The sequence below is a fragment of the Telmatherina bonti genome, assembly GCF_933228915.1.
Source record: "Telmatherina bonti genome assembly, chromosome: 3".
Lineage (NCBI taxonomy): Eukaryota > Metazoa > Chordata > Actinopteri > Atheriniformes > Telmatherinidae > Telmatherina > Telmatherina bonti.
Window position 1 is genome coordinate 16,672,991 of NC_136621.1, and position 24,691 is coordinate 16,697,681.

Genomic DNA, 24,691 nt, shown 5'->3' on the forward strand with positions numbered 1-24,691 from the left:
CTTCGTTCAAGTTATCCTTTCAAGGTTTTTTAAAGGTGTTAATCATCCATATATTATCAACATTAGGAAAAGAAAACAATACACGAATGTCCAAGTTCAGAAAGCAAATCTTCACATTACAACAATTTTCTCTACTTTATAGAACCAGAAGATTTGACTTCACTTCACTTGTCCACAGTGATATTTTTAACGAACAGATTAGATGCATAAGTATTCTACAGCAAAAGGGCTATATACAGTTTATATAGAGAAAATTAGTCATAAGTACGGTTATTGTAGAGGCAGGTGGGTTTCCCTGCTGCGATCCATCTCCACAGTTTCCTGTTCACCAGGCAGAATCCAGTTCCATAGTTTCCTCCCTCCCCTCTCCTGAGGTCATTCAGTGCAGGAAGCGGTTGTACAACAATGACATGTTGGACTGTTTGTGTTTAATAAAAGCAGCAGCATGAGCAGCAGGGTGTGTGGACGAGTCCTACAGAGGCTGCAGACAGCCGGTTCTGCTCCTGTAGCCTCTCCGGGAAGCTGGTTCACTTCCTCCTGCTCGTGCAGACTCCAGGCTGGGTTCAGGTCTGAACACCGCAGGGACATGTCAGTGTCAGGCAGGGGCACCATGAATGTCTTCAACAGGACGATGAAGAAGAGGCAGAAGAACTGGGCTGCGTCTCTGCAGGACGGTGACCACTATGACTATCTGAGGGACGAGGTGAGAAGACATCCTGACATCTTCAGACCTCCAGATCCTCTGCAGAGCAGCATGACCCTCACCCAAACAGGCACACAGATGATTCTGCCTTTAGTCTTGCTTTGTGCCATTTTCTGTTTTTTATTTTCATATTTTTATTTTATTTATTTTATTCAGTCTCTTCCAACATGATGCCTTTTTCATGATTTCTCCACGGACATCTTCATCTGCTGTTTGTCTCTTATCTCAGTCATTTTCAGTTTTTGTTCTTATTGTGGTTCTGATGCTTCGCTCCATCACTCCCAGATTTTTTATTTTTATTTTTTAATTTTTAATTTTTTTTTTTTTTTTGCGTGTCTGTGGTACACTGGTACCTATTTTGTCTCATTTGCAATGTTTAGTGTCTCTGTAATATTGATATTGAGATAAGACATGTATGCAGTGATTTCAGCTTTTCAGGCCTAAAAACTGAGTTCTGGAAACAGGAAGTAATTCTAAACATTTAATCATTTTTTTAAATCACTTATTTCTGTTTGTTTTTCCTCTTCAGGCTATCCTGGAAATTTAATACCATAACATTTTCTTTGTTGTTGTTTTTACAGCTGAAATCTGTTGATGATTGTAAATCTTGTGTTTGCAGGTGGGCAGTCGAGTAGCCGATCGGGTGTATGACATTGCTCGGTGAGTTATTTATCAGATTAAAAATCCGTTTACGTACTTTATTTGAGCTGATTTCGGATGATATTAACTTTCTCAGAGACAAATTGTTGGTCTTTACTGACAGTGAACCAGTTTGTTGTCTTTTTAAACTCAGTCTGCTTCATTCCTGTCTTCTGTGGTAAAAAATAAAGGAGCTCTGCTGATTTCATACAGCTTCTATTCTCAGATTCGTCTCTAAATCATCTCTAGTTTATAATTTATTGTCATAAAGAGCCGCCAGAGTTCTCAGCGTAGAGTAAAAATTTTGAGATGATATTTGTCTCCTTGATAAATTTCAGCTTTGAGCAGCCTCATTAAAGTTTCATTCTTCAACTAAATGTCAGATTTTATTAGACAATGACCTTCTTGTCCTCTTCTTGTTTCCTCAGGACGTTTCCTCTGGCTTTGGACATTGGTGGTGGAAAGAGCCACATTGCAGAACATTTACACAAAGTAAGAAAAGATTTACTCACCTGCTCACGTAGACAGTTTGATGGCACCACAGTTTTTACACATAACTAATAAACAAACCAGTTCAATGTTATTGTCCAGTTAGTCCAGTTAAAACAAATTCATTCAATGATTCACATTAGCCCAATTCATAATAACAGTGTTAATGAAATAATGATCTAGCTAAGAAAACCAACGGATTGGATCAAATCTTTTCTTTGATTCAATCCTCCATCCTGGGCTGCATGAGGAAATGATGGAAAGAAAAACCCATCAGAATGAGCAAAACCTCCATCAGAACCAGAACCAGGAAGGTGAGCTATCTTTCTGGACTAGTTAGCGACATAAAGTACAGGAAAAACAGGTCAACAACAACATAACTTTAAGACAGGGAAGAAGAGCAACACATATTACTGACAACAGACATTTCTACACGGAGAGTAAAAAGAGCAGAGAGGAGCCCAGTGCATCATGGGATGTCAGACTTGGGCGGTAGAACTAAGGGTCACCAAGCCAGCCAGACCTAATGATGAGATGAATCAGAAAGGATTTTATTTCAAGTCTGATCTGAAGGTAAAGACGGTGTGTGCTTATTGAAGCCAAACTGGGACCACAGAGATGGTTCTGATAACTGGAAGATCTGCCTCCCACTTAACTATTAGTAAACCTGCAGTGAGTGTGAAGTCCTCTGTTGGGGGAATCTGGAACTCCAAAATCTTCAAGATCCAATAAAGCTTGGTAACTACGAGCTTTATATGTGAAAATAAGAATTTTAAATTCTAATCTGGATTTAACAGGCAGCTGATGAAAATAAGTCTGGAGAAATTTTCTCTCTGCTGATAATTCTCATCAGAACCATCGCTGCAGCATTTTGGATCAGAACATTTATGGGACAGAATAATAATCAGGAATTACAGTTGTCCAATCTGGCAGGAACAAAAGTATTCCTGCATCACTCTGAGACAGGAGTTTCCTCAGTCGGAGAATCCTGGTTCAGAATAAGTTCAGAGTTCCACCATCCAGAGTGATTCCACAGACAATTCTGTCATTAAATCCCAGTCATTCAGACAGAGATCGGCAACAGAAACACAATAAAAACTAAGATTCAGTTTTTTCTTTGTGTTTATAAATCTGTGTCTTCAGGACATGGTGGAGCGTTTGTTCCTGACGGACATTTCCCCACAGACTCTGGTGAGTTTGGACACATCATCATCATCATCATCATCATCATCACTGATCTGACACAGAAAATGAAAATAAATATCTTCCTTCACTCTGATGTAGGAAGAGACAAAGTAAAACTGAAGTATTTTAACCCAGTTCTGTCTGCAGTGAAGCAGAAGTTAAATAAAAGTTAGAATCGGTGTGTCTGAGTCTGGTTTGGGGTGTTTTCTGACTCTGATCTTCAGAAACGCAGAAAACAGGGCGAGATTCCAACTCAGTGTGTCCTGGCTGACGAGGAGTTCCTGCCGTTTAAAGAAAACACCTTCGACCTGGTGGTGAGCAGCCTGACGTGAGTAACAACGTCCTTGTGCCGCCATCATGACTCACTTCAGCTGGAGGGAAACCTTACAACCTGCTTCCTTTTGTTTTCCTCCAGGCTTCACTGGATCAACGACCTCCCCGGAGCTCTCAGACAGGTGAGGTTGAACATTCCTGTTGTTGGAGACACAGAGATGAGAGTGAGGGGTTCTCAGACCTGCTCGTCCTCTCAGATCCACCAGGTGCTGAAGCCAGACGGGGTCTTCATCGGGGCCATGGTGGGCGGCGAGACACTCTATGAGCTCAGGTGTTCCCTCCAGCTGGCTGAGATGGAGAGGGAAGGAGGATTTTCCCCTCACGTGTCCCCTTACACCGCCGTCACAGACCTGGGCAACCTGCTGGGCCAGGCTGGCTTCAACATGCTCACTGTGGTGAGGACCAGAACCTTCAATCTAGTGATTCTGATGGTTTCCACAGTGTTCTTGTCCCTGCTTGGATAGCATTCAGTAGCTAACGAGAACGTTATTCTTCAGAGGAAGACGGTGGTCCAGAAGAAACGGACACCTGGATAACTGAGTTTACAGAAAAATGTTTTAGATATTTCCTGTTCCAACAGCTTGCTAAGTTCTGCACAATGACCCGTTACTTTCAGTCAGGTGTGTGGAAGCAGGTAAATGTATAAAAGCTGCAGGTTAGAGGGTCTTCACGGACCAGAATGTGTCACTGCTGTGCTAAAGGGTCCCGTCAGGCTGACAAAACAAACCTGGTAAACTGAAAATAACAAAAAAAGATATAGACTGCAATAGTTTAGAAGTAAATGTATTTCTGTGACTGTAATGAGTAAGTATGTAAATATACAAATATATGTGAAGTTTAAAATTTATTTTACAAGTCTATAAAGATTCAATAAAATAAAATGTAATAATGTTAATGGAAGAATGTAATACTTAGGATATAGCTTCATATAAATTTATAGTAAGCATAGGAGTTTAACACATTCATTTTTGATGAATGAAAGTGTAACTATACCCCTTACTTTTTACATTACTCCACTCACTGGAAAAACTTTCAAAAATGCCAGAAACTGCAGGTGTGGGGGGCAATGTCTGGGGGGATGAGGGGAGCGGAGAGCGGGCAGTTGATGCAGCTGCTGGAAGGTGCAGCTGCAAGTCGCTGCTGCTTTGCTACCAATGTTTAACTTTATTTGTATAGCGCCACTTCACAACAATGTTGTCACAGGGCACTTTACATACACGAATCAACATACACATCAATACAAGCCAATTCATACATATCCTATAATAGAAACCAACTGATTGCATTGAGTCATGACTTTGATCCAATCCCCCATCCTGAGCATGCACGTGGCGACAGTGGGAAGGAAAAAAACTCCCCTTTAACGGGAAGAAAACCTCCAGTAGAACCCGGCTCAGGGAGGGCAGCCATCTGCCTCGACTGGTTAGGGTGGAGAGGACAGGAAAGACAGATCAACAGATGGGGATCAGCAAGTGAAGAATAAAATCCACTGTTACTTTTACATCCCTCATATACACCATTGCAGCAATATTTTCCCGAAAGCTCTGCAAAAGTCTGTAAGCCTGAAACTGGTGAATCCATGTCAGAAAAGTTTTGATCCGTTCATGTGCATCAGTGGCTGCAGGGCTTGCCTCTTTGCATCAGGAGGGAGGGGGCAGTGAGTTGTTTTGGTTCATGTTTGTGATGTAGAGGAGTGCCAAGTTTACCTTTACATCACAGAAAAAAAAAATGGTTTTACCCTCTAGGGGTGTTTTAAATCATTTTTGACCCACAAAATCCAGATTTTTAAATAAATTTAAAAAACGCAAATTTAATAACGGTATGGGTGGTTTTCATGACAATTTTATATCCAGTGGGAAAATTATCCAAAACTTTTAAGAGGTAGCGTATAATTATTTGAAAATATGTTTTATGTAATCTATAATAAAATCTTAAATAACTTGATTACATTAATAAAAATAAAGAATACGTTTTTTTTTTATTTAGTTATTATTTATAGGATAATATGCTGTTATTTTACTGGAGATCAGATTGAGGCAAATGGGGAACCTGAATTAAAATGAGTTTGACATATCTGGTTTAAACAGACAACATGACTGATTATGATGATTTAACTTCTCTTCTCTCTGTTCAGGACATTGATGAAGTTCAGGTTCATTATCCAGGAATCATGGAGGTCATGACTGACCTACAAGGTATAACCTGCTCACAGTCACTGAGAAATGTTAAGAAAGCAGAAAGTAAACAGGTAGGTGGGGAAAAAAAAAAAAAAAAAGTCTCTCCTCTGCAGGTATGGGGGAGAGTAACTGTGCTTGGAACAGGAGGGCGCTGCTGCACAGAGACACCATATTAGCAGCAGCAGCCATTTATAAAGGTGAGTCATTGAAGAGTTTTTCCTTCAGTTAAAACGGCATCCAAAGTGGTCCATGTCTAGTTTCCCTGCATGAGAAAACATGATGCAGCAGCAGCTACTTAAGCTTTGTTTAAAGCATTCTTGGTTTTCTTGTCTTGTCTTTTGTCCTAAGCGACTTACTTAAGAGAGTAAGAACAACACTAGCACAAAATCAAATAGTGGAGGACATCATAGGAAGATGTTAGTGGACTGCTGGAGTCCAGTTGGACGCCAGTCTTGACGTGTAGTGCTACAGGCTTCCCCCCCAAATATTACCCATGTTAAAATACAAAGAATAAATACCATCACATTTGTTGCAAAGAACGGGGCTAGGTTCTCCAATTTTCCGACAAATATGTCGAAACTAAGTGTGGAAGGACTCCTTGATGAGCTGAGTCTTCAGCTTGCTCTTAAAAGTAGACAAGGACTCTGCAGAACATTGTTCCATCCTCTGAATTTTAGCTTCACCAGTGGGACGATCGCATGACTGCAGATGTTCTGATTCATGCAGCTGATCGGGATGTGATTTCAGACTTCCTCTGTCATCCTTCTGTTTTTTGCTGTCAGCACAGATTCTTTTATTAAACTGACGTGAGACATAGCAAGCCTTGTCTTCGTCACTTCCCCTTTCCTCAAAACGCCTGCAGGCGAGCATCCAGGACCGATGGAGTCATAGCAACACCAAAGATGTTCTTATCTGCCAAACTGACTTCAGAGCTGCTGTTTGATTCTGGTTCTGTCTGAATGTTTCAGAGATGTATGGAAGTGAGGATGGCTCCGTCCCCGCCACCTTCGAAATCCTCTACATGATTGGCTGGAAGCCTCATGAGTCACAGGTGAGGACATGTTCACCTGAAATCTGGAAGTGTGTGTTCTGGTCTTGGAGGTGTGTTTACGCTGTATGGTCAGCCTTTTTAATTAACTGTTTTGTTTTGGGTTTTTTTATTTATCTTATTCTGGTCTTATGTTTTATATGTTTGGACTGCTGGAGCTGACATTGACGATTGTTTGCTTGTTTCGTGATTGATTGTTGATTTGTTATGTGGATGTGGGTGAGCTACAAATGAATATCCCTTATGAGATCAATAAAAATTTCTTGAGTCTTGGTGAGTCAGATGTTTTGTTATAATGCACAGAAGGACAAACACCTGTTCACAGCAGTCAGCACGGCGGTGGAGGTATGATGATCTGGACACATTCCAGTCATTGAGTGGACCATGAACTTCTCTGGATGTTATTCTGCCTGTTCTGTCCTCTACAAAAGTTCAAGAGTGTCATTTAAACCCAAGTCTAAAGTCAGATGTCCATCTGTCTGACAACTAAAGCTTGGCTGAAACTGTCTCCTGCAACAGAACAATGATCCAAAACACAGTAGCATACCTCATCCAGAGTCATGACCTCACCTGGACTGAAACGCTGTGGTGGGACCTTAAATATCTCACTTTACAGCCAGAGTTTTACTGTGAAAATGTGACACTTTTCACATTAGAATGTGGTGAGATCCTTTTGGGGGGGTTTTTTCCTCATTGCAAAGTCACCAATGAGAAACAGTGAAATGGTAAAACCAGGTTATGAAGACTGCACTGCTAAATTCCTGTCTGTTAATGGACAAATGCTCTGAATGTCCTTTGTTTTTTTTGCTTTCAGGCCAAACCTGCAAAGCGTGGCTCAGCCACCGTGTCATTCGGAGATCTGTCGAAGATCAGCCAGCCGAGCGGCAGCGGTGGCTCGTAGATCTGCTGACCTGGATGTAGCATTTTTACACTGATGTCATATCGTGGAATATATAGTTGTCCTTTAACAGGAAGAACATTTTAAAACAGACAGATTATTTAAATGAAACTTAAAAACTCACCTAAACATGAAAAGACTTTTTACCAGTTGAGATGTTGGACTTAGACATCAACTCATCTACCAACAGATATGTGGAAAAACAAACTAAAAAAGAACGTTTATTTCTCTTTTTCTTGGTAATCGTATGTAAAAAGGTACTTTTAAAGTATGTTAATAAAGGTTTGTAATTAGGGAACAGTTGCTTTTTGTTTTTGTTTTCTGCCATTAAATGGTTAATTTTCATGTATGATGACTGATAAGAGTTGAATTTCCACAAACACACACTGTCACCCAAGACTTCCTCTTTCATAGGAAAGAGCGTATTACCCATTTGAAGCATGAACACCGCAGAGATGCTGCTTCTCCTCTGTCTTCTCCTCCCTGGATGCTTCTGTCACAGCTCAGGTAACAAAATCCAAATAAATTCATTCATGTTCACTTTAGTTCAGCTAAAGTTACCCTGAGCTCTGAAACATGGTCAGGTTTTTAGGTAATTTATGTCCAAACCTGAAATTATTCCCTCGTTTATGACATGATAATATGTTCCAGTTTTGTTTAAAACCTGAGGTCATTTTATTTTACTTATTCAAAGCTACTTCTTACAGTCTGAAGGGTAATTTCAGACTTCTGTAGATGAAATCTTAATTCCCTTTAACTCCTTTTGGAGCGTGTTATCTAGTTGAACATGAGAGTAACTTTTAAAACTTTTGACCTGATGAAGGTCAAAGTTTTATGGAAGGATTAAAAAATCTTTCTAACAGTAACTGTGAAAACTTCTGCTTGTTTTTTCTATGTTTTGGGGCTCCACTTCTTCTATGATGTAATTGTTTCCTGTTTCTCATTTAAAGAGATGGGAAAAACAACAGGAGACTCGTAAAACTGCAAATGTCAGAGAAACAGTGCAAAAGCTGAATTTATCAAATCAAAACTTTATTTATAGCATACTTTTAAAACAAAATTATTTTCGGACAGCTCACACAATGACACACAATATGACTTAAAGGCATAAGATAGGTTAAAAAAAAAATTAAATTATTCTTATTGTTTTTTTGTTTTTGTTTTTTACTAAATTCCTTGCATAAAACCCAAGTTTCATCTGACGGTCAGACAACCAGAAGATCTGAAATGCAGAAAGAAGCCAAAGCTTTTATCAGTCACTATACATACCATAGTCATGTTGTTAATAATAAATCTCAGCAATGCCATTCATAACACATTATTATTAATTATTATTATTATTATTAATAATATTATTACCCCCATCTGTTGAATCCCAAACAACACATGATGCTCTAATAGAGCTGAAAAGTAGTAGTACTAGTAGCATTAAGTCAACAGTTGTATTTTATTTGCTGGACGATAGAGTTTAAAGATCTCAGAACTGGATAAATCTGATCCTCTTTTTTGGGTCTTAAAGAAAACTTGAGTTTTGACTCCTGTCGAAGACAACTGAATCTTCTGCCCTAGTTAGAATACATGCAGACGGGGTGCAATAAATCAATGGGCACAACACTATTAATGATCTTTAAACCTTCTGGAGATCTATACATACACACTTAAGAAATAATGTAACGGGTGATAAAAGATCAAACTGCAAATAAATGTGTGCAAATTAGATGCCTTGCCAGTATAAATTACTGAATCCAACTTTATATAAATTTATACTGCCTGGCCAGAAAAAAAGCCACCAAATGAAAAATTAAATTACTAAAATCTTTATTGATGGGAGAGTCCAACCCTGATGCAAAGCCCTCTCAAGGACATCCCAAAGATTCTAAAAGAGGTCCAGATCTGGACTCTATGGTGACTAATTCATGTTTAAAAAAACTGTTTCCAGCTCCCTTGACCACTCTTTCATAATCTGAGCCTATTCCTGGTGGAATATGGCCGGGCCATAAAGGAAAATGGAGTATCCTGCTCATTCAGAATATTCAGGTATCAGCTCACTTTATTTCTTGGACATAATGTTGGTGAACCTAAAAGTGACCAACTGCAGCAACCCCAGATCATAGACTGTTCCCACAGTGTTTGTGCTATAGACAGTCGACGTGATGTCTATATTACTTCATCTTACTTACTCTGATGTTCCCATCACTATGGAACAGGGTAGATCTGGAGTCAGACCACATGGCCTTCTTCCATTGCTCCAGAGTCCATTTTTACACACCATGGCAAACTGAAGCTGAGTTTTCTCACCTTACCTCTCTGATTGGTGGTTTTCTTATGGCTGCACAGCTCCTCCTTTGAAATCCTTGAGGTCCCTTTACATTGTGGAAATGTTGTTATGCTCGCTAATTAAATTTTAAAAAAATTAAAAAAAAAATAGCCAGAGGTCTGCTGTTGTTTTTCTTCCTCTTGGCTTCATCAAATTTTTAAGTGTTTGCAAATCACCATCACTCAAGATGATTTTCTGATCACATTTCTCCCATGAAGATGTCCACAATGGTTCCACATTATCCTTCCAGTTTTTAATAATGCGTTGGAAAGCTTTTAACCCAGTTTTAGTAGTTTCTGTAATCTCCTTAGATGTTTTCTCTACTTGAGGTATGCTGATGATTTGACTTTTTTTTAAACACAGTAACAACTTTTCCACAAACTTGGGATGTGTCGTTCCACATGGTTTTATTGGTTGTTCAGGTTGAAATATGATGCAAAAAATTTTTTGGAAAAGTTTGTAATGGGGAAAACCAAATTTAATCAGAAATAGTTGACTAACCACATTTGAATTTACAGAGTTACTGAAAGTCAGAGCGATGCTGCATTCAGAGGCCGTACTTCCTTGTCCACATGCAGCTGGAAATGTCACCTGGAGCAAATTACAGCTGGATGGTCGACCGCTGATTCTCGTAAGGATCATCAACAACCAGGCGATCAGCAGTGAGGGACGCTACCAGTTCAAGGGGAAAAACTCTCTGGTTATCAGAAACGTGGAAATGTCTGATGAGAGACTGTATCTATGCAATGGGAGGAACACCGTTTATCTGACGGTTACCCCAGATTTTGCCAAAACTCCAACACCAGCAGCATCAACAAGTGGGGCAGGGAGTGTTGAATTCGGACCAGACCAGAAGGAGAGAGATGCAGAGATACAGAATCCCTCAGATTGGTGGAAAATATCAGCCGGTGCAGTTGCAGGTGCTTCTCTGATGCTGCTGTCCATCTTCATCTTGAAACTCTGTTCAGCAAAGAGAGGAGACAGGAGCAAGAAGATTGACAAGACCCTGACTGAGGTGATTTATGAGGAGATTGTAGATGTCAGCTTGCAGCTAGAGAGCCCGTACTACTCAACCATCAGTGGAACAACAGACACCTTCACAGCAGCAGAACCCAACCTGTACAGCTCCGTCAGGAAGACGAAGATGGAGGCATCCAACCAGCATGCTGCCATGTCCCAACATGTCACCATCTGAAGACAGAGGGGACCAAACAGAGGGGACTATAGGGCTCTCTGGGGGACCCTGGGAAAAAAATTATATGCGGCCCCTCCAACTAGCGTTCATTGCCCTTTTATTATGATGTTATATACATATAAAAATGACAATAACATGTTAAAATTCTCTTTAAAGGTATTGTTGTTCCAGCATTAAATTCTTTAACTACAACTATTTTGCATCTTTTATTTCCTCTGACTTCTGCTTCATTATTGACTTTTTAATGGGCAATAAAATGTAACATAACACCCTGATCAGGCACCAGTTATCAATAAATAACAGGTCCTTTTTTGGTGAAGGGATTAACTTAATTTATCCTTATATTAAAGTAGAAATTAAGGGGGTACTCTAATTACTAATTACTTATTATGTTCTCAGGAAAAGGCTTATAAGACTTGTGGACATTGAAATACTTTAAAAGTTCTTTTGACACATCCACCAAGAAAACCCCAGTGCACGAGGACAGCCATGCTGCCACAGATGCTTCCCTAATGTCTTTAAACACAATGAATAGTTTAGGAAAGTTGTCACCTTGTGTACACCACTGACTTTTGGTATTACACTCGTGTAAAACACTCAAGTTGTGCATCCTTCAGAAATTCATGATGATTCTGCTGTTTTTGGGTGTATAAAAGTGGGAAGGGAAGAAAATAGATTGCTGGTGAACAGGTTTGTAGAGTGGACTGGCAGGAACCCCCTGCATGTGAATGTGACCACCTCACCAAGGAGGTGTCCATGAAACATCCTAACAAGATGTCTGAGCCACCTCATCTGGTTTGTCTTTATGTGGAAGAGCAGCAACTCTGGGGAAAAGTAGGAGACTAAGGACAGATCCCTGAGTGACTCCAAGGAGATTAAGAAGCCTAACATTCTGTATTTTGAGGTAAAACCAACCCAGCTCAACTAAAAACTGATGCAAACAAAAAGATCTAAAGAACCTTTATGAGCGTTTGTTATTTTTATCCAGGAGATTTTACCACTTGGGCATTTTCAGCCCTGATCCAGACTCTGTTTCCTGAACAGGAACTGGTTCCACTCGTTTACTGAAACATGTTCCAGTATGAGTTAGAACCAGAGCTGGTCCAGTTCTATAGAGCTTAAAAGGAATATTTGGTGTGAGCATCTTTATTCTTTGACAGTCTGAACCCTGTCTTCAGAAATAGTTCTCTGGGATCCATTGAGGACTTTCTAAAGCTATCATTTAGATGTATCTGTCTGTTGTGTTCTTTGTTCAGAAGATCCTACACTGCTTCATGTTAGCTCTAGAGGAGGATTCATCCCTTGTGAGGGACCGAGCCGTGAAAAACAGAGAGGCACAGGGAATTTTCTAAAAAAAAAAAAAGTGTTTACATTTACAAAAGTAATCTTTTAGTGACAATAACTTTGGGCCCATAAAAGACAGCCTGGCATGCCAGACTGGAATGCTCTTTATATTCAATACAGAAAGACTAAGTCTACGCTGGTACAGCGAGAAAGTCTGGCTTGCCAGGCTACAGAGAGGAGGTCAAAGAAAAACAATTTCAACACAAGCACTAACATAAGTAACTGAAACACTAACTGTCCTAATAAACTGACACACAAGGGACACACACACACACACACACATATATATATTCATTAATTTTCATTACCGTTTAATCCAAATCAGGGTCGCGGGGAAGCTGGAGCCTATCCCAGCTGTCTTTTGGGCCAAGGCAGGGTACACCCTGGACAGCTCGCCAGTCCATTGCAGGGCAACGCAGAGACAAACAACCACTCATGCTCACACTCACTCCTAGTGGCAATTTAGAGTAACCAATTAGCCTAACATGCATGTCTTTGGATGGTGGGAGGAAGCTGGAGAACTCGGAGAGAACCAACGCATTCACGGGGAGAACACAGAGAAAGGCCACTGACCAAATCCCGCCTCAGCCAAGGATCAAACCAGTGACCTTGCTGCGAGGCCATAGTGCTAACCACCAGGCCACCATGCAGCCTGAGATATATACATACATACATATATATATACATATATATATATATATATATATATATATATATATATATATATATACACACACACACACACACACACACACATATATATATATATATATATATATATATATATATATTTTTTTTTTTTTCCCCCTACAACCATATATACATATGGTTGTAGGAAAACATACCACAGCTGAGCTGCTAGTAAGCAGTGCCAATTCTGGTGAGAACAGGAACACGCTGAATAAACTACGAAAGTCGTTTAAAAACAAAATCGTCTTTCGTGTTTGCAATTTGTGTGGTTTTTTTTTTGTTTTTTTGTTTTTTTAACCACACCGCAAAACATGGTTAATGTATATATTTTTTTTAATCAACAACGGTTTATTTTCTGGGTCATAGGTGGATATATTTAACCAGACTACTGTCTAAAAAAACCAAACAGTGTTTGTAGGTCAAATGTTACATTTTAAACATACACCGTATTTTATTTCACAGGGATTCATATTAAAAATTTGAACGCCACGTGACTGGGTTGCTATGGCAGCGCCTTGTGTTGTTACCAGATGAGCGTAGTAAATATCCGACTGGATTCATATGAAGATTTAATCTTTCTCTATGTGAAGCAACTCCACGTGTGACGATGGTGAGAAATGAAAAATAAAACCTTTTTAAGTCGATTGTTTGTTTAAATACTTTGCTCCAGAGCGCTGTTAGCCTGTTAGCTTAGCTAGACTGGTGATGGTTAGCCAGGTTAAGTGAGCTGATGGACGGCGATTTACCTGTGTGAATGACGCTGTTCCCCCTCTTCAGGCACCAAAAAACAAAAGCAAGAAGGCTGGAAAAGAGAAGCAGTCGACCGTGGTGGACGGTCTGTCCACGGAGGAGATGAACAAGGATCAGGTGAGAGCAGCTAATGATGCTAATGAAGCTATCTGCATCTCCAGCTGTGTTAGCTGAACTAGGGAACCGGGTCAGCTACGATCAGCTGTCCGAACCGGACATCAAAACATGACCGGATGAAATACTCAATGTGTTTGTAGCAACCAATACTGTAACACCAATAAATTACGTAACTGTTTTGGCCATTGTAAACTTAATATAACCAATAGTGTAACAAGTTCCCAGTTGTCTAAACTTATGATATTTTTAGCCTAGCATGAAAAAAATAATCTGAAAAGTTGTATAGTACCTTCCATGTGTAAGAATATTCAAAGTGCTTTTCATAAAAAACATTAAAAGCATTAAAGATGGTGTAAAGAAGCGTAAAAGACAACAATAAATAGTAAAAATGACAACAAAATCATAAATTAATTAAGAAAAAACTTAAAGCAAGATCAGTTACAAGTTACTATCCAGATTTAATCATAGGCGCATGAGAAAAGACATGTTTTTAACCTGGATATTAAAATGTCCACATTTGGTGTCAATTTAATCTCAACGGGCAATTTGTTCCACTTGTTTGCATCTTCACAACAAAAAGTCTCTTCTCTGTATATATATATATATATATATATATATATATATATATATATATATATATATATATATATATATATATATATACTTGTGTGCTCATATGTATTCATACCCTTTCATTAAAGAAAAGGCTACAACAGTCACTCAAATAACTGGAAACTTAAAAAAGAAACAATAACTAGAAATTTGCAAAAATATAATTTAGTGATGTAAGACACGATTTTTTAATTTAATTGAGTTGAAGAAAGAAAAAAAACCCAACAAATTGGTCCTGGACATTTAGAGCACTTTTCTGTTGAACAGTGGGACAAAATACCTGTCAACAGGTGCAGAAGTCTGACTGAGAGGAACAGAAAACACCTGACTGTAGCGGAAACATTAAAGGATTGTTCGCCAAAATATTAGTTTATGAGTGACGTAATATGTAATAAATTATCTTATTTCTTTGCTTTTTAAAAAAATATTTCTATTGAACCAGAATTAGAAAATAATGTAATGATTTTCATTAAAAAAACTGCTCAGTCTGTATGGGGATCCAGTTCACAGACAGAATAAACATGTTTTCTGTAGATCTGACTCGGTTCCAGTGTTTATTGACATGTTTTAACATTCTGAATATATTTAGATATTTTGAAGGAAGATTTTCAGATGAGTTTTTGTCCCATTCCTCCTGCACATCTTCAGGTGTCCAACAATGTGGTTGTAATAAACATGGCAGTTCAACACTGGTATCCTCCTGTTCCTCAGCCATGCTGCTGTAATTTAAATGAATGAGGTTTTATATGGATGATCCTGGAGCAGATGTAGAAGGCAGCATGTTGCTGTAAAATCCCAGTGAACTGCAGTCGACTTTAGGTTTCTACATAAAAAATCTACTGTCAAGAGCAGGTTGGCGTTTGCACCTTAACCTGATATTGTGTCTTGGATCTGTAGCTGGAGGAGCACATTATTCGCCTCCGGGAGGAGCTGGACCGGGAGCGTGAGGAGAGAAGCTACTTCCAGCTGGAGAGAGATAAGATCCAGGCCTTTTGGGAAATCTCAAAGAGGAAGCTGAAGGAGGCAGAGGCTGAGCTCAGGAAAAGGAGCACAGAAAAAGAGGAGGCCGAGGAGCGCCACCGAGTGGAGATTTCTGTAAGATACATTGAGTTTAACCTCAGGCTATGATCACAACAACAAATGAACTGGACTTTAACCCTTAAAACTCCAAGCCTTTTTAGATACTTTTGGTTCTGCATGTAGAAGTTCAACTCTTTTTAATCTCAATTAACATCCAGACATTTTCAGAACAGCCTCAATTGTCAGTTTATGAGGCTAAAATGATGTAAATTGATATATTAATAGCTGTAGCACCATAAAGGGCAACAAAAACAGGAATTATTACTAATAGTACTTTGTAAAAATAACACAAATCAAAGGTGATCAAGCATTTTCTCATCTGCACATCATTTTCTTGGGTTTTAGCTGACAGGAGAAAAATATTGGCGCTGAAATAAACAGGAACTATTTACATATTTATGCTTTTTTCCCCAGGTGTTTTTTTTATCAATAAAGTGTTCATTTAAGCTATTTGATTGATGGAAGGTTTGACTGGACGTAGCAGGACGTTCAACATAATTTCTGAGGCAAAATTGAGGTTCATTGTCAACATATTAATGATTTTTTTTTGGGGTGGCAGTGTTTGAGCAGGTCATCAAATTATCAAAGTATATTCAGTGGATCATGACTGGGATGCTTTGAGCGTTCCTGCATAATTGCAGGCGAGGTTAGGGTGGAAGGGTTTTTTTTTTTTTTTACATGGACATGTTTAGACTGGTATTTGCGGTCTTCTTCAGAAGCGTCATCTGACCGTTGTGACATGCCATTTCTCAGCTGTTATTACAAGGCCTAACCAACCCAACAGACCTGAGAAGTGTAGTGAAGTTTTATGGGTTAATCCTCTGCTTCTACATTCTGCTGGATGAAGGAACTTGTTGGTTTCCAGGTCTACAAGCAGAAGCTGAGGCACATCCTGTCTGAGCAGCACAATGCTGTTACAGAGATGAAGATAGACACCATCTTGTCCACCTCGCTGGCCCAGAAAGAGAACATCAAGTCAGAACTTGCTCTGCGCAGAGATGTTCAGGATCTGCATATGGACTTCCGCCAGAAGGAGCTCCAGAATGTCGGCAGCATGAAGGAGCTTAAGCTGGTGAGACCTCCGCTGTTTCTTGTCACCTTGGTCTGAGTTGTAGGTTCTGAACACGAGCGTCACTAAGTCGTGCCCTCAACTTCCTCGCCAGAAACACCAGGTGGAGCTGATGGAGATGACCAACAACTACGAACGAAGACTGCAAGGTAAGGCAGAGCTCCTTCTCCCTTCATTCCAGTCCTCCTTTTGTCCTCCTTCATTCATGTCCGACTTTCTCCTCCTTAGTACTTGAGGTTAAATATCACAAGAAGATGGAGTCAGTAATGGAGGCGGAGGAGGCAAAGCGGAAGAAGGAGGTGGCAGACCTGGACGAGGAGATGAGGACTCGTATAAAGGCTCTGGAGGCCGGGCAGGAGCATGTGTTGAAAAGAGCAGAGGATTTAAACTCATCTCCTGTGAAACAGCTGCAGGAAACGCTGAAGAAACAGGAGGTCAGAACCATCCCAACAGCAACGTTTACAGGTCCGGTTCTGGTCCTGCAATCAGACCTAACCTCTGGCTCTAGTTCTGGAGTTACACCAGTGGTCCTGTTCTGGTCCAGGAGTCAGATCTGAGCTCAAACTCGGTCAGGCTCTGGTTCTGGCCATATCATCAGACCCAAGATCCAGCTCCTGGCACTGGAATTAGACCCGAGCTCCAATTCTAGTCCTGGAATCAGACCCAAACACATTCAGGCTCTGGTTCTGGTCCTAGAATCAGACCTAACCTCTGGCTCTCGTTCTGGAGTTACACCACTGGTGCTATTCTGTTCCAGGAATCAGAACTGAGCTCAAACAGGCTCTGGTTCCAGTTCAGGTCCTGGAATAAGACCGCAGTTCAGTTTTGGTCAACAGTTTTCTTAAAGCAGGGAAACTGATTCAGAAACCAGACATTTATTGGCCTAAAAAAAGCAACACTAGATTTACTTCTAACTTCTGCTGTCATGAGAAATGGATGAAAGTTTCTCTGATGTGGATTCTTCTCTTGATCTTTGAGGATTCTGGAAACATCAGAATTTCTTTCTCTTTTCTCCTCAGACAGGAAGTAACTGGCCACCTTGAACTTTCTGTTTTACTTCTAGTTTTCTTTAACTTCCTGCCAAGAGCAGGATGTATCATCTTTTTCATTGGATGTTTCTCAATTCAGGTTCTGCACACTGGATTAGTCGGCTGCATGCGTCATTGTGGTGCACCAAGTGCTGTCCCAATTCAAAGGCTCTTTCGAGTCCACCCTTCAAATGTGCACTTTGTTTGGCTCCAGATTAGCTTAAAACGAAGGGTACAAGAGATGTATCCTATGCGCCCTCTCCTATCCCAGAATTCATTGCGTTCCTAATAGAAAAGAATGAGCAGCAGAGTGCCGGTGTAGGTACCACACCAGCCTTTTATTTATTTTTATGTACATACATATACACACATATATATGCCAGCAGACAAGCTGGCAGGACAGCGGCATTGTGTCCAACAACCACATATAAATTTCATTACAGTCGTCCTCAGATGTCTTCGTCCCCTTTCAATAAAGAAAAGGCTGAATTTATTACAGTCACTCAGAAAACTGGAGACTGAAATAAGGAACAATTAAGAATGTGACAAATTATAATTCAGTGATATAAGACACTGTCATTTAATTGAGTTAAAGAAAACAAACAAACAAATAAATCCAAACCATTATGATGATATATATGTTATTTGATCATAATGATTTGCTTTTTAAAAATTCTTTGTCGAACCAGAATTATTCTATTCCATTTCTATTCTACAGGCATTTAGCAGATGCTTTTATCCAAAGCAATTTACAGATGAGAGAACAATACAAGCAGGAAATCAAACATTAGAATTCGAAAATAATGTCATGATTTTCATAAAACTTTTTTTTTTATTACTTTGGTCAATTTCAGTTTATTTCCCAGGCAGCTGTCTTTCTCCTTTAATGGGAAGGTATGAATACATATGAGGATGAATGTATATGTGTATAACAAGGATTATTATTCACTGAAGTTAAGGTCAGATGACAGGATGAGCTGTCAGCCAGAGGAGAGCTCGTCTAAACCACCTCCTCCTCATGTTTGTCATTTAGACACAAAGTAAAATGAAAAGGAATCAAAGTTAAATTACTGGCACCATTTTCTGTCGTTTTAAAAATATTTTTGTGTCTTTTTGTGGAAGAATGGGATCAGTAATTAGATAAACTTGGCATATGTAGTTGCCAGGCAACGGAGGACTGGAGTACTATGGGTAATTCTCATCCACTAGATAGGCCGTCTCATTTTACTGGCAGTAAGCACACTTTGGTGTGTGCAGACCACGTAGAACACTTCTTTGCCTACACAGTCTGCACACTTCCCTGAATTGAGAAACACCCATTATGTTACCTGTTGGAAATGTTGGGAACAAGAATCCTCATTGCCTTTGAATCGTAGAAATCATTTCCTCCACGATCCTCACATTCTGAAGGGCACAGGAGACCACATTCACCATCAGAGGAAACTTGTTCTGTTTCTTTAACTACAAGGTTAGGCACGAATAAAGCAGCTGTAAGAACTAAAATGTTTGAAGTTATGAAAGAGCTTTTATTTATTATTTATTTGAATTTGCAGATTCAGACCTGAATGTCCCACATGTACCACACTTTGGATAGATGGAAAAAATCATTCTCAGTCTGATTTTGACTTCTTGACCAGCTAATGGCAGACAACGTGTCATCCCAGTAGAACTCAGCTGGATTCATTTCTAAGCTCCTTTTACAACCAGAACATCTTTCATCTTCCCATAAGGTGATGCAGGTGTAGAGAAGGCTCAGCTGTGGTTTAAAATGTGGATAAACATCATCAAATAAACTTGTGCTGAGCTGGAGGTCAGAAGAGAACGATCTGAGTCTGACTGCAGGAGCTCCTCCAAAACAATCCAACCATTTGCTTTGTTTTCTGTTGCAGGAGATGCTGCTGGAGGTGCACAAGCAAGAGGTGCAGCTGAGGAAGGAGCTTTCAGTAACTCAGCAGGAGAACCAGCGCCTGGCGGAGGAGCTTCGTGAAGTTCAACAGAAGCTGCCGGAAATGCAGAGACGGCTGCAGGAATACCAGGAGAACAAAGCCAGCATAATGGCAAGTTCTGAGGAGGATCTTCCCAAACACACCTGGAAAACTTTCAGGAACTTTAGTCTGATCTTCTGGATGCTTTTGTTCCACAGACCTATCGCGCTCGTCTGAAGGTGGTTGAGAAGGAACTGCGAGATTTGACGGTAGAGCACGAGTTACTGCTGCAGGCCTCCCAGAAGGTAAAGGAAGACGTTAGTTTGCTCCACAACCCCCTCCTCAGACCAGGCTGAAGGTGGAATAATTTTGCAGATTGAGCGGGAGCGGGACGAGCTGCTGAGGCGGCAGACCGAGAGCATCCTTGACCTGCAGCAGAGGAGTGGGCTGAAGAAGATGCTGCTGGAGAGGAAAATGGCGGCACTGACAGAGACACTGGAGAAGAAGGAAGCGCAACTGTGTGCTGCACTGTCGGTCTCCAGCATCGACCCCACGACACGCAGCAATGCTGCCAACAAGCTGGGGGTACACGTGTTTAAAGCTCTAAATATGAAGGATGGTTTACTAACAGGAAGATACACACTGTTGTTGGTCGTAACCATGGCAACAAACAAACTAAAAAGCTCCACTGGCAGCTGCTAACAGCCAAGATTAGCTCCATACTACTCCCCAAAACTACCAAAACCAACCACCTAACGTTCAGTCACAGAACTTCAGTAAGACGTGTCATTGAGCACTTGAATTGAGACGTTCAATGACACTCTGTAAATATCAGAATGGCTTGGTAGAATTATTAACCCAGAAGTATCTTTGTTGTTTTATTAAGATTTTAGTTTGTGGTTAACATTAATCCTCCTGCTTCATTGTGGAAGTTATTTATGTGGCCCAATCTGACCATGATTCTGGCTGTAAAGGCATGTGGAACAGTTATTAAAGAGAAACTCTCTTTTCACAAATGTTAATTTTTTTTAAAAAATTTTTATGTACATTAAAGTCCATCTTTTTCCTAAGTGATTAGGAAGACAACAGCAGGACATCAAGTTGTCCCCCTATTTAAAAGGTGATTCAAACAAGCCATTTCCCATTTACAGGAAATTCTGGGGTCCAAACGGGTTGCCGTGGACACGTTGCAGGAGAACCTGGATGGAGAGTGTAAGGTGAGTGGCACCAATCGGGTATTGGTTCGAGTCTCAGCAGCTTGGTGACCATGTGCATGTCTGATGCCTAGGAGAATGACGAGCTTCTGAAGAGCTGTCGACTGAAGCTGCAGGCGGCTGACATCCCACCTCATGACTTCCCCTTCAGACCTGCTGAGCAGGTCCTGAAGGTGGCACCGCCTAGAGGCTGAGAGCCCTGGATGTCTTCACGGTTTGGGGCTTCTCCATGCGCCAGAGGAACTGGCTTGAGGTTAAAGATCAGATTAACCTCCAAAAACTGCTGAGTGATTATTTATGTCTGTAAACAGAGTTGTTCTGTTTCTGAGTGTCTACCAGGTAAACGCTCATGTATACAATAATAAACAAGTTCAAGTGCTGCTATTTGTTTGTTTTTAACTTCATCTGGATTCAGGAATCAGTCCGACATCAAACTTCTCCCATCAAATGTTGATTCAGGCTCAGATTTTACTCTGATGCCTCCTGGAAGTCTTAACCTGCTGAACTGTAGCTGAAGTGTTTCTTCATGCTGACCTCTTCTTATCCATCACAGTGGCATGGCTTCACAGAAGAAGAGTCTACATGACCTGCCTGCAATCCAGAGGCCTCCACTACAAAGCTGGAGTTTCTCCTATCGAGGTAACTTCAGGGTTAACCCTGTGTTAACCCTGTACAATGACGCTGGTACGCCGGGATAAATCTCCCTGGTAGCTTAAGCTAAACACTCAAACTCCTTGGAATTAAAGGACTGCAATCTAGGCTGACCATGAAGAACACTCAAGAGGCTACAGTCATGCCACTTGGACACAACACCGGGACCTATCACCTCTGTCTGGGTAGCCTGGGTGTATGAAGACCCAAAACACTATGATCCCAAGTTATAGTGTTCAGATGGTGTTTTCAACTCCGTCTTCAGGAAGCAATTGGCTGATGATGGACACCTGTCACTGACCAGTCAGATAAATCCAGGATGGCCTCCAATTCAGCTCAAACACTACAAGGATCCAGGGAGAAGTGGAGCCCAAGATAGTATATAATTGGAAGTGACTACTTCACTATGATATCTCCATCTCCATGGAAACACAGCAAGACCTTTATGATTAATTTCAAACAAAGGCAGAGTCACAGGAGAGCTGAGTTTGTTTCAGAGCTGGGATGAAACTTTACCACCTTGTTTGGGTGGTTTGCTTAAAGTAGAGAAATTAGCAGAAGCGCTCAAGTGGACAGTGCTGTTCTCATGTCATTACATTCCTATATCATTACTTTGTGTTTGTGCTGTTGGTTTGGATGCCAAGTTTTTAGCTTGGAGTTTCTCCCCATCATTGCTCATATTTCTGCTTCCCAGTGTCAAATTCTGGACTGTGGGATCTCAGCTGCTGTCTGTACAGAGGACTTTCGTCCAGAAGAGGTTAAACTAATTTCTAAAGGGAGATTTTTTTTTTTGTTAAACTGTTTTTATTGCCATTATGAACCAAACTTCAAGACAACATGATATGCTTGGAAAACACAATTTCAGTGCGATTTATAGATTATTTTTTATATAAGATTATGATTTGTCTCCATTTTCTTGTATCGATGTCTAATTTGTGAAGCTATGGGTTGGGAAGCCTTTATACAAATAAATAAATAAACTACTCCAACACATTTCCAGATGTCTGCTCCTGGCAGGAAATATTTATACTTTCAGCCAAAAACAGTTTTAATCAATTGTTTACAAAACAATTAACAAAAATGTAGAAAAAAACTGAATATTTTCTGACAGCTGGTCTTACTCGATATGGGAGTGGCTGTCTGGCTAAGTCAGCACCGGTCCAATCAGACATCAGTCTGCTGAGTTTCCAAAACTCTGATTAAATATCGACCTCCGGACTCATCTAAACCTTATCTCATGTTGACTGAAGAGAAACAGCCTAACGTTCAGAGAAACCTGTTGTTACAGACTGAGGATTGGTTCTGTTCTGGTTCTGGTCGACAAAGACTTTAACTGGTTCTGAAACAGGTTTCAGAAACAGCCCAGTTCACCCCAGCAGCCCTCTGGTTGGATGAGACCTGAGCAGAACCTCACAGGGTCCACATCTCTCTCCTCCTCTGTCTTTGGTTTGATGAAGATCTCTGCCGACTCCGGTGCCACTTGGCCTGTTCAGCCGGTACCGTGTCTGCTGCACTCGAAGACCCCCTTCTTGAAGAATGGCGAGAAGTCGCACACATCGAATTTGGACAAACGGAAAACACCATCTTCATCGGCCCTGAGAGGAGAGCCAGTGGACGACAACATGACCCGGAACATGTTCTTCAGGTACCGCTGCAGAGAACGTGAACACAGTGAGGACCAGCCTAGTTCTGATAATCACGGTTTCAGATCCGATCCAATGTAAATAAAACAAACGTTTCCCAAAAACCCTACTACATGGCCCGAGGAAGCTGGGACTCAAACCAGCGACCTCCTGACCGACAAACAGGGGCGCCACCAGGAATTTTGGGCCCAATGAAAGACAATGGCACAGACCCCACACGCCTTAAGTGCAGATTTTAGATTTTTGTTTTTGCTTCAATCTCATGAAGAGAAAAGCTTTTCATGGGAATAATAAAGATCTAGGGCTGTGTTTAACCCTTTATGGGGCAAGCGAATATTTTTGATCACTTCATTTTCTTTCATATTCAGCATGAAACTATATTTATTTTTTTAATGTAACAACAGAATGGAGGTCTTGGTACACACCAGGACAATTTTAGGTTAAAATTTCTATTTGAAGGTATTTCTTCAAGTACCCTAGAAAGGGTTAAATCACAGTGCATACATCTAACTAGGTTATTTTAATATAAATGGTTTATCAGTTTATATTACAGCTGTATGTTATTACATCCTTTGTAAAAAAAAAGTATTCATTATTTTTAATGAAGGTTTAATGATTTTCTTATATAGTTTGTACATCTTTTTGGGCCCCTATCAAGTCGTGGGTCCCTTACAATCTTCCTATCTTCCCCCCCCCCCATCTGCCTACAAACACTACACACACAATCTGTGTCTCCTTTCAACCACTGTCTAATATCTTAGATCTGTCAGTTTGATCCACGAACAGTCCAGAGACTGTTCTGATCCACAAAAAAAATGGGTCTATGATCCTTCATTCCAGCAATTAGACTGTTTAATATTAATCTACAATTTATTTGTCTTTTTTTTTTTTTTTTTTAAGGAACTGTTGGAACACCCTGAATCTCTCCTCTGGGGATGAATAAAGTATCTATCTATCTATGCAACTATGAATCCATCTATCTATATCTAAATCCTCATTCAAAATGGTTTTCAGAGGAAAGCGGCTCTAAACCAATCAGCTTTAACCATGCAGCGTGGATCAAAATCAACAATGAAGAATGAATAACAATCCATCTTTAAAAATGTTTTTCTATTGGCATCTAATCACTTTACTGAAATAATTTTTGTCATTCTCTCAGAATAAAACATGTTTATGTACCTGCCATGGGTCCACATATTGTACATAGCAGCAGCCACCATTTTTAAATGTCTTTGAATGAACAAACTGTGCAAAGCTTTCAACTCTATTTTAGCTTCTGAACACCATTATACAGTCACAGATGTGTTATACTCATCTGTACCACAGACGCCAATACTTCTACACTCTGGACCTTTAAGCAGGAAGTCAGATCTTCTCTTTCTTTAAAAACTAAACATTGAAACAACCAATCACAGCAGACCTGAGCTGTGTTGGCTTTCTTAGAAAGCACTCCAGGTGTCATACCTCCAGGTGACTCTGGCGCTCTGCTACCATTCGCTCATCACGGTTTCCAAACAGTTTCTTGGGCGGAAACTCAAGCGTTGCCAGCTGAAAGAAACACAGCTCAGGATGAAGCTGCAGGTT

General features: G+C 40.3%; 3 protein-coding genes across 4 annotated transcripts in view; 2 read left to right on the forward strand and 1 right to left on the reverse strand.

The window, feature by feature from the left end:
• Nucleotides 1-390: 390 nt before the first annotated feature.
• ndufaf5 (NADH:ubiquinone oxidoreductase complex assembly factor 5) lies at nt 391-7,689 on the forward strand. Its single transcript, XM_079238312.1, has 11 exons — nt 391-703; nt 1,323-1,363; nt 1,771-1,834; nt 2,975-3,022; nt 3,241-3,344; nt 3,432-3,471; nt 3,547-3,744; nt 5,484-5,544; nt 5,640-5,723; nt 6,495-6,577; nt 7,389-7,689. Exons 1-11 carry the CDS (start codon nt 446-448, stop codon nt 7,473-7,475), a joined length of 1,068 nt encoding a protein of 355 aa, XP_079094438.1. The 5' UTR covers nt 391-445; the 3' UTR covers nt 7,476-7,689.
• A 5,833-nt stretch (nt 7,690-13,522) lies between these two features.
• Nucleotides 13,523-21,939, forward strand: LOC306774589 (dynein regulatory complex subunit 4-like). The gene is made up of 11 exons (XM_079264691.1): nt 13,523-13,628; nt 13,796-13,885; nt 15,395-15,592; nt 16,443-16,649; nt 16,741-16,795; nt 16,875-17,080; nt 19,564-19,731; nt 19,818-19,904; nt 19,975-20,184; nt 20,751-20,816; nt 20,888-21,939. The coding sequence occupies exons 1-11, from the start codon at nt 13,626-13,628 to the stop codon at nt 21,005-21,007; spliced, it is 1,410 nt and encodes a 469-aa protein (XP_079120817.1). The 5' UTR covers nt 13,523-13,625; the 3' UTR covers nt 21,008-21,939.
• A 176-nt stretch (nt 21,940-22,115) lies between these two features.
• Nucleotides 22,116-24,691, reverse strand: part of kif16ba (kinesin family member 16Ba) — a 31,702-nt gene continuing 29,126 nt past the window's right edge. For both annotated transcript variants that reach the window (XM_079264690.1, XM_079264689.1), the window contains 2 exons: nt 24,572-24,655; nt 22,116-23,115 (listed from right to left, as the gene is read on the reverse strand). In XM_079264690.1, the coding sequence (XP_079120816.1) occupies nt 22,954-23,115; nt 24,572-24,655 (246 nt within the window). In that variant the 3' untranslated portion in view covers nt 22,116-22,953. The remainder of the gene's footprint in view (nt 23,116-24,571; nt 24,656-24,691) is intronic.

What these genes read in the sequence shown, in the direction of transcription:
- ndufaf5 (XM_079238312.1), top strand. Translation starts at nt 446, where the DNA reads ATGAGCAGCAGGGTGTGTGGACGAGTCCTACAGAGGCTGCAGACAGCC. An exon ending in CTGGTGGTGAGCAGCCTGAC is followed by an intron (nt 3,345 to 3,431) that starts GTGAGTAACAAC and finishes GTTTTCCTCCAG; the next exon opens with GCTTCACTGGATCAACGACC. An exon ending in GGAAGCCTCATGAGTCACAG is followed by an intron (nt 6,578 to 7,388) that starts GTGAGGACATGT and finishes TTTTGCTTTCAG; the next exon opens with GCCAAACCTGCAAAGCGTGG.
- LOC306774589 (XM_079264691.1), top strand. An exon ending in CTACGAACGAAGACTGCAAG is followed by an intron (nt 16,796 to 16,874) that starts GTAAGGCAGAGC and finishes TCTCCTCCTTAG; the next exon opens with TACTTGAGGTTAAATATCAC. An exon ending in AGAACAAAGCCAGCATAATG is followed by an intron (nt 19,732 to 19,817) that starts GCAAGTTCTGAG and finishes TTTGTTCCACAG; the next exon opens with ACCTATCGCGCTCGTCTGAA.